General features: G+C 42.2%; 1 protein-coding gene across 1 annotated transcript; it reads right to left on the reverse strand.

Annotated features, from left to right (window-relative positions):
* Nucleotides 1-10,593: 10,593 nt before the first annotated feature.
* TPD52L3 (TPD52 like 3) lies at nt 10,594-12,201 on the reverse strand. The gene is given in 3 exon segments (XM_046021848.1): nt 10,594-10,999; nt 11,935-12,099; nt 12,101-12,201. Coding segments are annotated over 3 exon segments (672 nt in total).
* Between the last annotated feature and the right edge of the window lie 368 nt (nt 12,202-12,569).

A 12,569-nucleotide genomic window follows, 5' to 3' on the forward strand; every position in this document is an offset into this window, starting at 1 on the left:
TATTGCTAATTTGAACTGCTGAAGGAGTTTTAGTGGTATTTTACTGTTTGCATAAGTTATAGCTTGTGGATTCATAGCCTGAACTTCCAGCAGGGGAGGAATCTGACCCTTGAGATTCAGGAAACTTGATGTGCTTTCACAGAGGGCTTGGGTGCATGTAGGACTTGTTGCACAGTTTGCAGACTTATATGAAGTGTGCGAATGCATGTGCTTCTTGTGGTCACTGCTCTTGACAAATCATCTGTCACAGCATTCAAATTCACATCTGAAAGATTTCTCACCTATATGATAGGTCCTATTGTGGATCTTGAGGTTCTTGGAGTGGGCAAAGGTCTTCCTGCGGCCCAGATTAGGGACACAGGAAGTGCTTCTGGCCCATATGAATCAAATGTAGCTTGTACTTTGTCTTGAAGGACTTGTCCTTGGGAAGGCACTCTTCCCAGTAGCAGATATGGTTGCTCTGCTCCAGGCCTCCCACATGCTCCATGGTGACATGTCTCATCAGCTCCAGCATGTCGCTGAAGGTATTGTCACAACTCTTCTTGGGTCAGCTCAGCTGAGCCTCCTGGATCACTTGCATGATACCATAGGACATTTCATATATGTAAAAATGTTACCAAATCATCACATGAAAAAACCTGTTTCATCCCCTGCTATTTTCAAACAATGTTTCCCCCATACCCTCTCAGGAAAAAAAAAAACAAACTTGCAAGCAGGAATATTTCCATGTACTAAAAGTTGATTGCTTTGTTTTGCTAAGGGCCCCCAAAAAGGATAAATATGATTTGGTGGCTAGCTTGATATAAACAATGAGCTATAGCTAATATAGTAATGGCATCTGTTCAGAGCTAACTAAATTTCCAATTTTACTAAGACTGCATGGGTCATTTCTCCCTGCCCCCCTTCTCTTACATGCACACACACACACACACACATAAACACACATACACACACACATGCATATACACTCACAATTATACTAAAGCAGCTAAAATAAAATGTAGCTTAGAAATCTGAATTTCGATGAACTTAATTCTCTGAGCTTCAGTGAAGAACTGTGCTTTATTTTTAATTATTATACATTATTATTAATTATTACTATATTATTAACATATAATGTATTATTTGTTTCAGGGGTACAGGTCTGTGATTCATCAGTCTTACACAATACACAGTTCTTACACATGCCCTCCCCAATGTCCATCACCTAACCTTGCCATCCCTCCCACTCCATTCCAGCAACCCTCAGTCTGATGAAATTAAGAGTCTTTTATGGTTTGTCTCCCCTTCTGGTTTCTTCTTGTTTCATTTTTTCCTCTCTTCCCCTATGATCCTCTGCCTTGTTTTTCAAATTCCACGTATCAGTGAGATCATGTGATAATTGTCTTTCTCTGACTTATTTCACTTAGCATAATACTCTCTAGTTCCATGCACATTGCAAATGGCAAGATTTCATTTTTGATGGCTGCATAATATTCCACTATATATATGTGATTATATATACCACATCTCCTTTATCTATTCATCTGTCAATAGACATCTGGGCTTTTCCATAGTTTGGCTCTTGTGGACACTGTTGCTACAAACATTGGGGTCAAGTAATCCTTCGGATTACTATATTTGTACATTTGGGGTAAATACCCAGTAGTGCAAATTGCTGGGTGATAGGGTAGCTCTATTTTCAACATCTTCAGGAATATCTATACTGTTTTTAAGAGTGGCTGTACCAACTTGTATTACCACCAACAATGTAGGAGGGTTTCCCTTTCTCTGCATCCTCACCAACATTTGTCATTTCCTGACTTGTTAATTTTGGCCATTCTGACTAGTGTGAGGTGGTATCTCATTGAGGTTTTGATTTGCATTTTCCTGATACTGAGTGATGTTGAGCACTTTTTCATTCCTCTAGTGATCATTTGGATGTCTTCTTTGAAATGTAGTAAGAACTGTGTATTGTGTAAGACTGATGAATCACAGACCTGTATCCCTGAAACAAAAAATACAATAAAAATAGTACTAAAATTTCTAAAAATAAAAAAAGTGAAGTAAGTTATGTGGTATTCAGAATGTATTCTCTATAGAAACTGCATGATGTATTGTGGTTAGTTATGTATAACCCATAATCTCTGAAATAGAGTTCCAATGAAAGTAATAGGACTTGGTCACATGATGAATGGAATTTTTACAGGGATGTATATTTAGGCAGGTGTCCAGCTAAGGATGCCAGGAATGAGAGTCTCTTCCCTCTCTCATTATCCCCTCCTTCTGAGTCTCTGTCACTTAGGGTAGGGAATCTCCCTAGGAGATGATTGGGAGGAGAGTAATGAGGTATGGAGCTGGAGACTCAGTTTGGGGACTAGAAAACAATATGTTGTAAGAAGCTGAGAATTTTTCCTGGGTCAGCTTCAGAGAAGTTCCTGGCGCACTTCCTTTTTTCCCCCTTCTTTTCATCCATGTATCCTAATAATTGATCCTCTTCTTTTCCCTCCATTGCCACAAAAAATCTTGTCCTTCAAAGAAAGATTTCTCACTACTTGTTTTGGATCAGAACAAGGAGTTCCCTCTACTTCCCTGGTCCTGAACCAAATACTCTAAGGAGTTAACAACAACAAATTTCCTTTGGCCCTTTTCAGTCTTGCAAATAGGTTCTATAAGTTAAGGTGAAAACCCTAGTTAATGATAAGTGTTTCCACTTAAGGAGCTGGTGTGAGGTTTATCCATATTTCAGGGGGAATAATAGATTTAGGCTCTAATGATAAACATTCTATCAAGACAGGTGGCTGATGGAGGTTTAGAGATGAAGAGCATGATTTGTATGGCACAATATAGAATAAAATGGCAGTGTGAGTAGTGTCCCCTAATGTCAAAGCGAAACTGTGAGATAAGAAGGTGGCCGGAAGAAGCAGAGTTTCTATTCTATTCTAGAAGAAGTTAGAGTTTCTATTCTGATGGTCTAAATCCACTCCTGCAGAGCCCTATATGCTTGGTTCAGCTGCTCAGAGACTCTTTAAAGGTAATTCAAGAGACAACATCCAGAAATGAAATCATAGCTAAGATGCCATCAAAAGGGACTGGAGAGAGAGGTGAAACTCAAGTGCAGGCAATGAGATAGGACAGTGGGGGAAACAAAGCCAAAGCAAGAGGTTCTCAATGGGGCCTGGGGAGATTCCCAGGGGGGAATGATATAAGCACTTGGTTTTCTAGGCCTCTTAAGCCCTAGGAGGGAAAGAAACTTCTGAAGGCTCAAAGTAGACTTGTACATCATTCCCCAGATCATCACCAATCTTACCTGAGCAAAAGTGCCAACACAGAAGTGAGAAACCCTGTAAAGCAGTCTGGAGGCCAACATCTGAGCAGATGAAGCAAGCAGAAGTAAAAGACACAAGGTTTAATAACTAGATATATAGCAGAGTTAGTTGCTGGCTACCTACATACCTGTAAGTTTTTAGTGGCATCATATGCCTCCTTGGTTTGGAACTAGTTTGTCTTTCTGGCTCTGACTACTTTGATCTTTTGTTGAGGTTGATATTTGTCACCCTGCTGACCCCATTCTATGTACAGACTGGATTTCACTTATTGGTCCAGCCCTGTTTCCTTCCTGTCCTATGGAATTTGATGAGACATGAGAAGGACCCATTCAGCTCCTATCATTTATTTATTGAGCACCTACTGTGTCCCAGACACTAAATTTGATGTTGGGGATATAATAGTGAACAAAATGGACAAATATCTTCCCTTATGGAGTTTATATTATAGAAGAAGTGATGGGCTGTAAACAACATGAATATATAATATATATGTTAAAGACAGAAATGGAGATATGGTGGTTAAAATTGTACATAGGGTGGCCAAAAGGGGTGACTTCTGAGTAAAAATGAAAGATATTGTATTAATCTGGTAGGGCTATCAAAAAGATACCACAGACTGGGCTGCTCAAATAGCAGATATTATTTGCTCACAGTTCTGGAGGTTAGAAGTCCAAGGTAAGATGCTGGTACAGTTGGTTTCTGGTGAGACATCTTTTTCTGGATTGCAGATGGCTCTGCCACTTACTAAGTGCAGATTTTAAAGATTTACCTCTTTGAGTCTTGGTTTCCCTATATATATAGCTGGAATAACAAAAGCGTACATCAAAGAGCTACAGTGAAGGTTAAATGAGTTAAAGCATGAAATGAATTAGCATATTTCCTTGTCCATACAGATGTTAGCTCTTATTATTATAAATATTTGCCTTCTTGATATTTGTAAATGACATATCTGATAAAGGGTTAGTATCCAAAATCTATAAAGAACTTATCAAACTCAACACCTGAAAAAACAAATAATCCAGTTAAAAAATGGGCAGAACATATAAACAGACACTTTTCCAAAGAAGACATGGCTAACAGACACATGAAAAGATGCTCAACATTACTCATCATCAGGGAAATACAAATCAATAACATGATGAGCTGCCATTTCCACACCAGTCAGAATGGCTAAAATTAACAGGTCAGGAAATGACAGATGTTGGCAAGGATGTGAAGAGAGCGGAACACTCTTGCATTGTTGGTTGGAATGCAAACTGGTATAGCCACTCTGGGGAGTATGGGATTTCCTCAAAAAGTTAAAAATAAAACTACCCTAGGATCCAGCATTTGCACTACTAGGTATTTGTCCAAAGGATACAAAAATACAGATTCAAAGTGGTGCATGCACCCTGATGTTTATAGCAGCATTATCAACAATAACCAAACTATGTCTCCATAGCCTAAATGTCCATCGCCTGATGAAGAGATAAAGATGTGGTATATATATACAATGGACTATTACTCAGCCATCCAAAACTGGTATCTTGCCACTTTGGGGTATCTTGCTATTTGTAATAACATGGATGGTGCTAGAGTGTATTATGCTAAGTGAAATATGCCAGTCAGAGAAAGACAAATAGCATATCATCTCACTCATATGTGGAATTTTGGAGGAGAACAGATGAACACATGGGGTGGGGGGAAGAGAGAGGGAAACAAACCATAAGAGATTCTTTTTTTTTTCTAAAGATTTTATTTATTTATTTGACAGACAGAGATATCAAGTAGGCAGAGAGGCAGGCAGAGAGAGAGGAGGAAGCAGGCTCTCTGCTCACAGAGAGCCCCGATGTGGGGCTCGATCCCAGGACCCTGGGATCATGACCTGAGCTGAAGGCAGAGGCTTTAACCCGCTGAGCCACCCAGGCACCCCACCATAAGAGATTCTTAATGATGGAGAGCAAACTGAGGGTTGATAGAAGGAGGTGGATGGGAATGGGTGTATTAAAGAGAACCAAATTACTGATCCCCCTAGTTTTCCCAATGGTTCCAAAGACTGTTTATTTGACCCATAACTTTCTTAGTGGTAATAACTGATTTCTGTTACCTTAAAAACTTAGGTGACTCTTCTCTTTTCTGGCATGGATACACACTTGAGGAGTATCAGGGAGGATTTCTGTGTTGGTTAAGTTTTGACATCACAGCCCAGCTCACATTCACATTTGAGATTGTGTCTTGCCATCAGCCCTAGCTAGGGGGGTGAGTCTAGGTAGTCACATGGCAATCCTTGGCACATCTCTTTCGGTCTTTCAGTTGATTACCTTATGTGCTTGGTTATGTCCTAAAAACAAAAACAGAAATAAAGCCTACATTTGTATGATTGTACAGACCAGTTCCCATCTGACTGAGTCTTATCTCTTAGTTCTAATGTTCTAAAAAGAAAGTTTAGCTCAGACAAGTCTATGAATTTTTCCTCTAAGTTAAGTAATTATTTCTTCTCCACTTGGCTTCAAGTTATTGGGAGTAGGAGAGAGAAAAAAGGAGAGTATCCTTGGAGAGGTGGCACTATGTTGGTTGCATCACTTTCAAAGCCATGGGTCTGAGGATGGGTAGCCAGGACTGGGGTGGAGGTAATCAAAACCTTCAACTTCCAGAAGAACCCACTTCTCTTCTTGAGATGGTCAATTATTTAAATGGCAGTAGAAATAAACAGGGAATGAACCTTTATATTACCTGGTGAACTCTCAGGAATTGCCAGGCATTTTTTTTTTTAAAGATTTTATTTATTTATTTGACAGAGAGAGATCATAAGTAGACAGAGAGGCAGGCAGAGAGAGAGAGAGAGGGAAGCAGGCTCGCTGCTGAGCAGAGAGCCCAATGCGGGGCTCGATCCCAGGACCCTGAGATCATGACCCGAGCCGAAGGCAGTGGCTTAACCCACTGAGCCACCCAGGCGCCCCTTGCCAGGCATTTTTGACTGGGACCTGCTTAGTAATTTCTGAGAGGTTATCAAGTTGTAGGATAATGTGCTTATGCTAGCTGGCCATTATTTGTAAGGCATTCTTCCACTCATCTCTTGGCTTATGTAAATGAGGTTCTGGACACTGGAAGTTGTGGCATCACTGAGTTTCCCACCAAGCCTCTAGTTAGCCGAAATGGGGCATGATCTCAGATCTGATGACTGCATTAAGATTCCAGTAGTTTTTTTTTTTTCAAGATTTTTTATTTGAGACAGTGTGGGGGAGGGCAGAGGGAGAGAATCCTCAAGCTGACTCCCACTGAGCATGGAGCCCAACCCAGCACTCGACATCACAACCCATGAGATCTCAAGCTGAGCCAAAACCAAGAGCTGGATGCTTAACCAACTGAACCACCCAGGAGCCCCAGTTCCAGTAGTTTTGATAGAGTGGCACTCATCCTTTTTTCTTACATTGGAGTTCATGGGCAAGAACTATTCTTTCAAGTCTAGATAAAACTTACCTCATATCCTGGCAGAATCAACACATGACACCCTCTCCTTGATGGGTAGAACCATCAAGAACATTGACTATCATTATCAGAAGACCTACAAAGTTATGGACCAGAGGTCACTGCTCACTTCTCTGCAGTTCATGTAAACCATGAGAATAGGTATGTGATATAGTTTCTGTCAAATCTGGAGCTTAGAAGTAAAGTATCTTCCAGAAGTTGCTGGTCAATTTCTCTAGGAATGATGTTAGCAATTTGCTGTGGGTGTGTATGATGCTAATGTACGAGGGCTTTGTATTCTACTCCCATCCTTCCAGTTGCATGTGGAGTGTCATCTGTGAGAATTAGAACTTTCGACCCTTGTCTCCACCTTCTACCTCAACCCCTACACTCATATGGGCAGTGGAAGACCAAGAAAACAGAGCCTCAGGGAATTTTGTTCCAATATCCCTCCCAACCAGTGATTCTTAGGAGTTGAGCCAGACCTAGGAATGGGCATCTTTGAAGGTTCACATATTCCAGGAAGTAGAGGAAATTGCATCCTGAAGTGGTCAGGTTAAAGTTAAATAGACTGAAGCTAGGCTACAAGATCCAGAAAGGGCCAGATGAACAGAAGAGATCAAATTATGAAGATAGATTACAGAATGAGAGGAAGCAACACATGAGAAGAATAGAACCAAGTAGAAGAAAGAAGTCTGGAGGAAACCTTTAATCCAGTATCCATGTGTTCACAGAGATAATTTATCTAATGTCCATGACTATTGATGCAGGTATGCTGAAATCCAATAAAAGGGCCAAAACAAAACAACTGTGCAGCTCCATCATTGTTAGTATTAACTCTTTAATTCTACATCCTTATCAGCTTGCAAATTTATCCAGCCCTCTCTCCTTTGCAGTTGTTTCCTGTCAGAGATTCTATCTCTTAATACTTCTCAATCTATTTCTATAATGACCAGAGTGATCTAAAACTCATTTGACTTAAGTACCTTCAATGCCTTTCTATTCCCTACAGAATTACTGAGAACATATAAAACTATTTATGATCTTGCCCCAAGCTATTTCTCTACTCTCATCTCTCTCTTGACCCAATGACTTATTGGTATTTCCTGGAACATGTCATTCTATTACATTCCTACATGATTTAGTTTTTCTGGATATTATCTGGAGTGTTCTATACTTGTCAGTCTGGCAAATTCCTGCTAGTATTCTATGACTTTCTGCCTCTCTGAAATCTCTGAGTCTCTGAAATCTTTCTATCGAGACAGAGTTGAAACCACTTTCTTCACAGACTTCCCCTATTGTAGCATCTACTGCAGGGAATCATAATGATTTGAGAATCTATTTCTAAAAAGCATGGACCATGCCTAATTTCAGTGCTTTCAGAGCTTGGCACCAGGCCTGACACATGGCAGGGTCTTAAATTATCACTTTTTAAAAATGATTTTGTTTATTTGAGACAGAGAGTGAGAGAGCACAAGAGCTGGGGGGAAGGAGAGGGACAAATATAATCCCTTGGGGACAGGGAGCCCAGTGTGGGGCTCAATCCCAGTACCCTAGGAGCATGACCATGCTGAGGGCAGATACTTAACTGACTGAGCCACAGAGGTGACCCTTAAATTATCTTTGAATAGTGAAGCAAAATGCTTTGTTTAAAAGTGGGAGGAACTTGTCAACATGTTGTTGATAAACTTTTGGGTCTGAGATTCAATGTCTAAAATATGTGATATTCATTCCTTCATTAATTCAACAAGTGTTTTTAGAGCCAGGCATGGGAATAAAATGATGAATAAAAAGAGTTATTATGTTCTTTACTGCTCTTAGGGAGTTGAAGATTTATTGGGGAAAACTGTTATAGCTTGAATTATTAAATAAAATAGAGCATATTCTGTGTTTGGCCCATGATGTCAGCCTGAGATTTTCCCTAACACCAGGCTTTCTACAGTATGAGATCAAAGCTTTTGCCTGTTGGGCTACTTTATGTATGTTGCAAGTTTGTGTTTGGTTCTTTAGCACACACACACACACACACACACACACACACAAACATTTTGGTTGATGAATACTACAAAGTAAGAAACAAACATGTAAACAGTGGAACATCTTGTTTTAATCCAAGCAAAACTTTGTGTTTAGAAATCTGTGGAGGGTTGAGATACACAGGTGACTTTATAGTTTACCAAATGCTTTTGCATTTACTGTGGTTTTGGTTTTGCTTAAAGGAAAACCAAAGGAATAGGGAGGCATTCAAGAATCAACAAAACAGGATCACCTTCTTAGATTGGAGGGACAACCTTTGGTGGTGGTGACATGTTATAATGTTATAATATATACCCAAGCAAATAAAGGTCCTATACCTCTGCTGAAAATTAAAAAGACACAGATTTCTATTTCAAGCAATGTGACTGGAGGAGTGAAAGTAGCTGCTGGGTCTGGCATTTTGAAATTGGAAAAGGAATCCCTTTCCTATGCACCCCTCCCCAAACTCCCTGAGGGCTCAAGTTGTATTTCCTTCTCAGTTGGGGTCAGTTTTAAAAGAGGACAGAGTTGGGAGTCAAAGACACCAGTGATATATAAAATCAGTTAAGTACCCTCAGAGGCATAAGGGCCAGCATTACAGGAAATGAGCATTCTGTTTTAAATGTTGCATTGTTGCTTAAGACAGGGGTTTATCTTTCTTGAATTTGGCTATGCTGTTTTCCTTCTAGACCCTCAGCTGGAGGTAGTAACAGACCAGGAATTGCTGCAGAACAGAGAAGCATTTTTTTTCCCTTTTAGGTGGCATGCTGTTGTGGCAGACACATGCTGCTGCTTCAACAGTTAAACTTCCATGTATAAAAAGATTAAGAAGCACAAGGCAAAGTAAAGTTGCAATTTCAGTTTGAGTCCAAAGTAACAATCCCCTAAATTGATGCTAAAGTTACTTTGCTTAATTAAGAGCTTTAAAAGAATCAAGTTTAAAAAGCTATAGTATTATATAAAAACTAATCTACTAATACTTTTCCTTTCTGAGGGTCTCAGAGGAAAGGAAGGTTCTTGATCATCCTTTTTTTTTATTTTTTATTTTTTTGTAATTTATTTGACAGACAGAGATCACAAGTAGGCAGAGAAGCAGACAGAAAGGAGGAAGCAGGCTCCCTGCTGAGCAGAGAGCCCGATGTGGGGCTCGATCCCAGGACTCTGAGATCATGACCTGAGTCGAAGGCAGAGGCTTTAACACACTGAGCCACCCAGGAGCCCCATTGATCATCCTTTTTTAAAATAAAAATTGTAGGCCAGGTAGAGCTTCAAGATTTCTTTTGAGATTTAGGGCAGGAAGGAAATGGGGAGGGGATAAAATTACAAATTATTTCATACCTTTTTCCAGTTCTAAAAAGAAGGCTATTTTGGCATTATAAATAGAGTAGTTTTTCTGAAAAAGAGTGGGGGTGGGCCCAAGATCTTTCTGAAGACATTGTCCTGTCCATTTAAATGCAACTCCAGAAGGCTAGTATAGCGATACATTTCATCTACTAACTTTAGTGTAAAATAACTGGGTACAGAACGTTGGGGTCTCTATCTCAACAACAGCAAATACATATGTACAAATGGGAATTATTGTTCTCAAAACTGGCCTCTGTCCATTTCCTGAATTAACTTTAACATTGTGGTTTAGTTGTTTTTGATAGGCAGAGTGGCAATTGTGATGAGGGAAAGGAGTTCTTGCACTAGTTAGGTGGCCAGGCAAGGTATCCAAGGGGTTCATTCCCATTCCAGAAAGGGCAGCAGGTCATGTCCACTGTCTGCAACCAGATCATCTCTACTCTCTGGAACTGGATCAACTCCACTCCACTGAACTGGATCATTCCCACTCCTGGAAAGTGGGATCATTTCCGCTCCCTGAAGCTAGGAGCGAATCATCTCCACTCCCAGCTGAAGAAGGAAGGCAGTCACTGCTAAGCTCTCTGTCACCCACAACTCTGGATTTGATTGCCCGCATCAGACCTTCAAAAGATCTGAATGTGGCTGACTTCTTCATGTCTCCAAGCTTCCTGCAAATGGCAGAACCCATAGGGGACAGGGCATCTGATGTCTTTTTTTTCATGTAAACACTGGAGACTTGAACATCGTGCCAGCCTTTGGACATATTCTGCCTTAGCCCCACCAAGGCTATGAGGCCCAGCTTCCTCTTGAGCTCCATGCAACATCTTTCTTCGGCTGCCAGAGTGTGGCATAGTGTTACAATTTCCTCTTCCAATTTAGTGAGTGTTAGGGTCCGTGATCAAAGGAACAAGACTGACACAAAGCGAAAATCAAGCAAAGCTTTATTTCACGCCATGCATCAGAAACAAAACTGACCAGTAGGTGCCCGAGCCCCATCCATTAGAAATCAAACTGACTGGTAGGTGCCCGAGCCCCATGCATTAGAAATCAAACTGACCGGTAGGTGCCTGAGCCCTGTGCATTAGAAATCAAACTGACCAGTAGGTGCCTGAGCCTTGCTGGGAGCCACTGCCTCCTTGCCCTGGGGTCCCTCTGGGAGGCTCCCTTCCTCACCTTCACTGTACCACAGGCTGCTCCTGATGAGGCTTCTCATGATGAGGCTGCAGCAAATGAGGCTGTCCCCGGACGAGGCCGCTCCTGAAGAGGCTGCTCCCCGACCGTCTAGTGACAGTGCCGCTGCTCGGGCAGCAAGTCTGCTCGCAGCGGCGCGGCTGCTCAGGGTGGCGAGGCTGCTGCAGATGAGGCCACTCCCCTGGACAAGGCCGCTGCCGATGAGGCCACTCTGGATGGGGCCACTCCCTGGGACAAGGCCGCTCCTGACAAGGCTGCTCCCCGACCGTCTAGTGACAGCGCCGCTGCTCGGGGTGGTGAGGCTCCCAGCAATGCCACTCCCGACGCTCCTGATGACGAAAAGGGCACTGTCACTCTCCACAACTCCGACACTACCACTCCTACCACTACCCTAACGGCTCCCTATGGCTCCCCTAATGTCTACTCTAACGGCTCCTGCTACAGGCTACTCTAACTCCTCCTGCTACCCGCCCCCCTTGCAGCCTCACAGACCAGCTTTTATAGAGGTGGTTGAGCCCAGCCCACACACAGGTGGCCAATGGGATTGCAACTCACCTCAGTAAATTTATGCATGCCCCACTGATTGGCCGTCTCCATCTAGCTGGCCTGGCCCGCCCCTACAGTGAGCTCGGATTTAAGCTCCTTTCATTCAGCCTCTGTGAGATCCTCTGGTTCAGCAGTCAGGTGAGATTCATGTGTGTTTGCTGAGATCACTGTCATGGTGCCTGGCATGGAATGTGAAAGATCTTCATGAAGAGAGTCTGGGTCCAGTTCTTGGTACAAAGACTCGTGCATAGTCAGAAGAGAAATAATCTTGGCCAACAGGGTTGAAATCTAAACCTGTGGGGTCCAACTCTTGACTGCTGGTGTGGGGCTCTGGGAGTGATGGATCCATATCTTAGGGGGTGGAACAGCCTCCTTGGTGGGTAGTTGGCTGTTCTGACGTTGCTGACATGAGAAATGGATGCTTCCGCTCAACGGGTCCACTTCTGGGTGGAGGGTAGGGAGTAGTAGGTGGGCAGAGGCAGGGTCTGTCCCTGCTGACTTGGTGGTGAGGAGGCGGGATTTCTGAACCAAAGGCAGCGGCAGAAGGAATCCTGGGCTCAGCTGTAATGACTACCACACTCTTGATGGTGTTTCAACGTCACAATTAACATGTGAGGTGGGCAGGGTGCTCTTATTATGAGAGAGAGATTATTTTTCCTTCTGCCGCATTAAGGGGTAGGTCTCAGCCTTCAAACAAGTCTGACTTCTTTAACGGAA

Source organism: Meles meles, chromosome 11, assembly GCF_922984935.1.
Source record: "Meles meles chromosome 11, mMelMel3.1 paternal haplotype, whole genome shotgun sequence".
NCBI lineage: Eukaryota > Metazoa > Chordata > Mammalia > Carnivora > Mustelidae > Meles > Meles meles.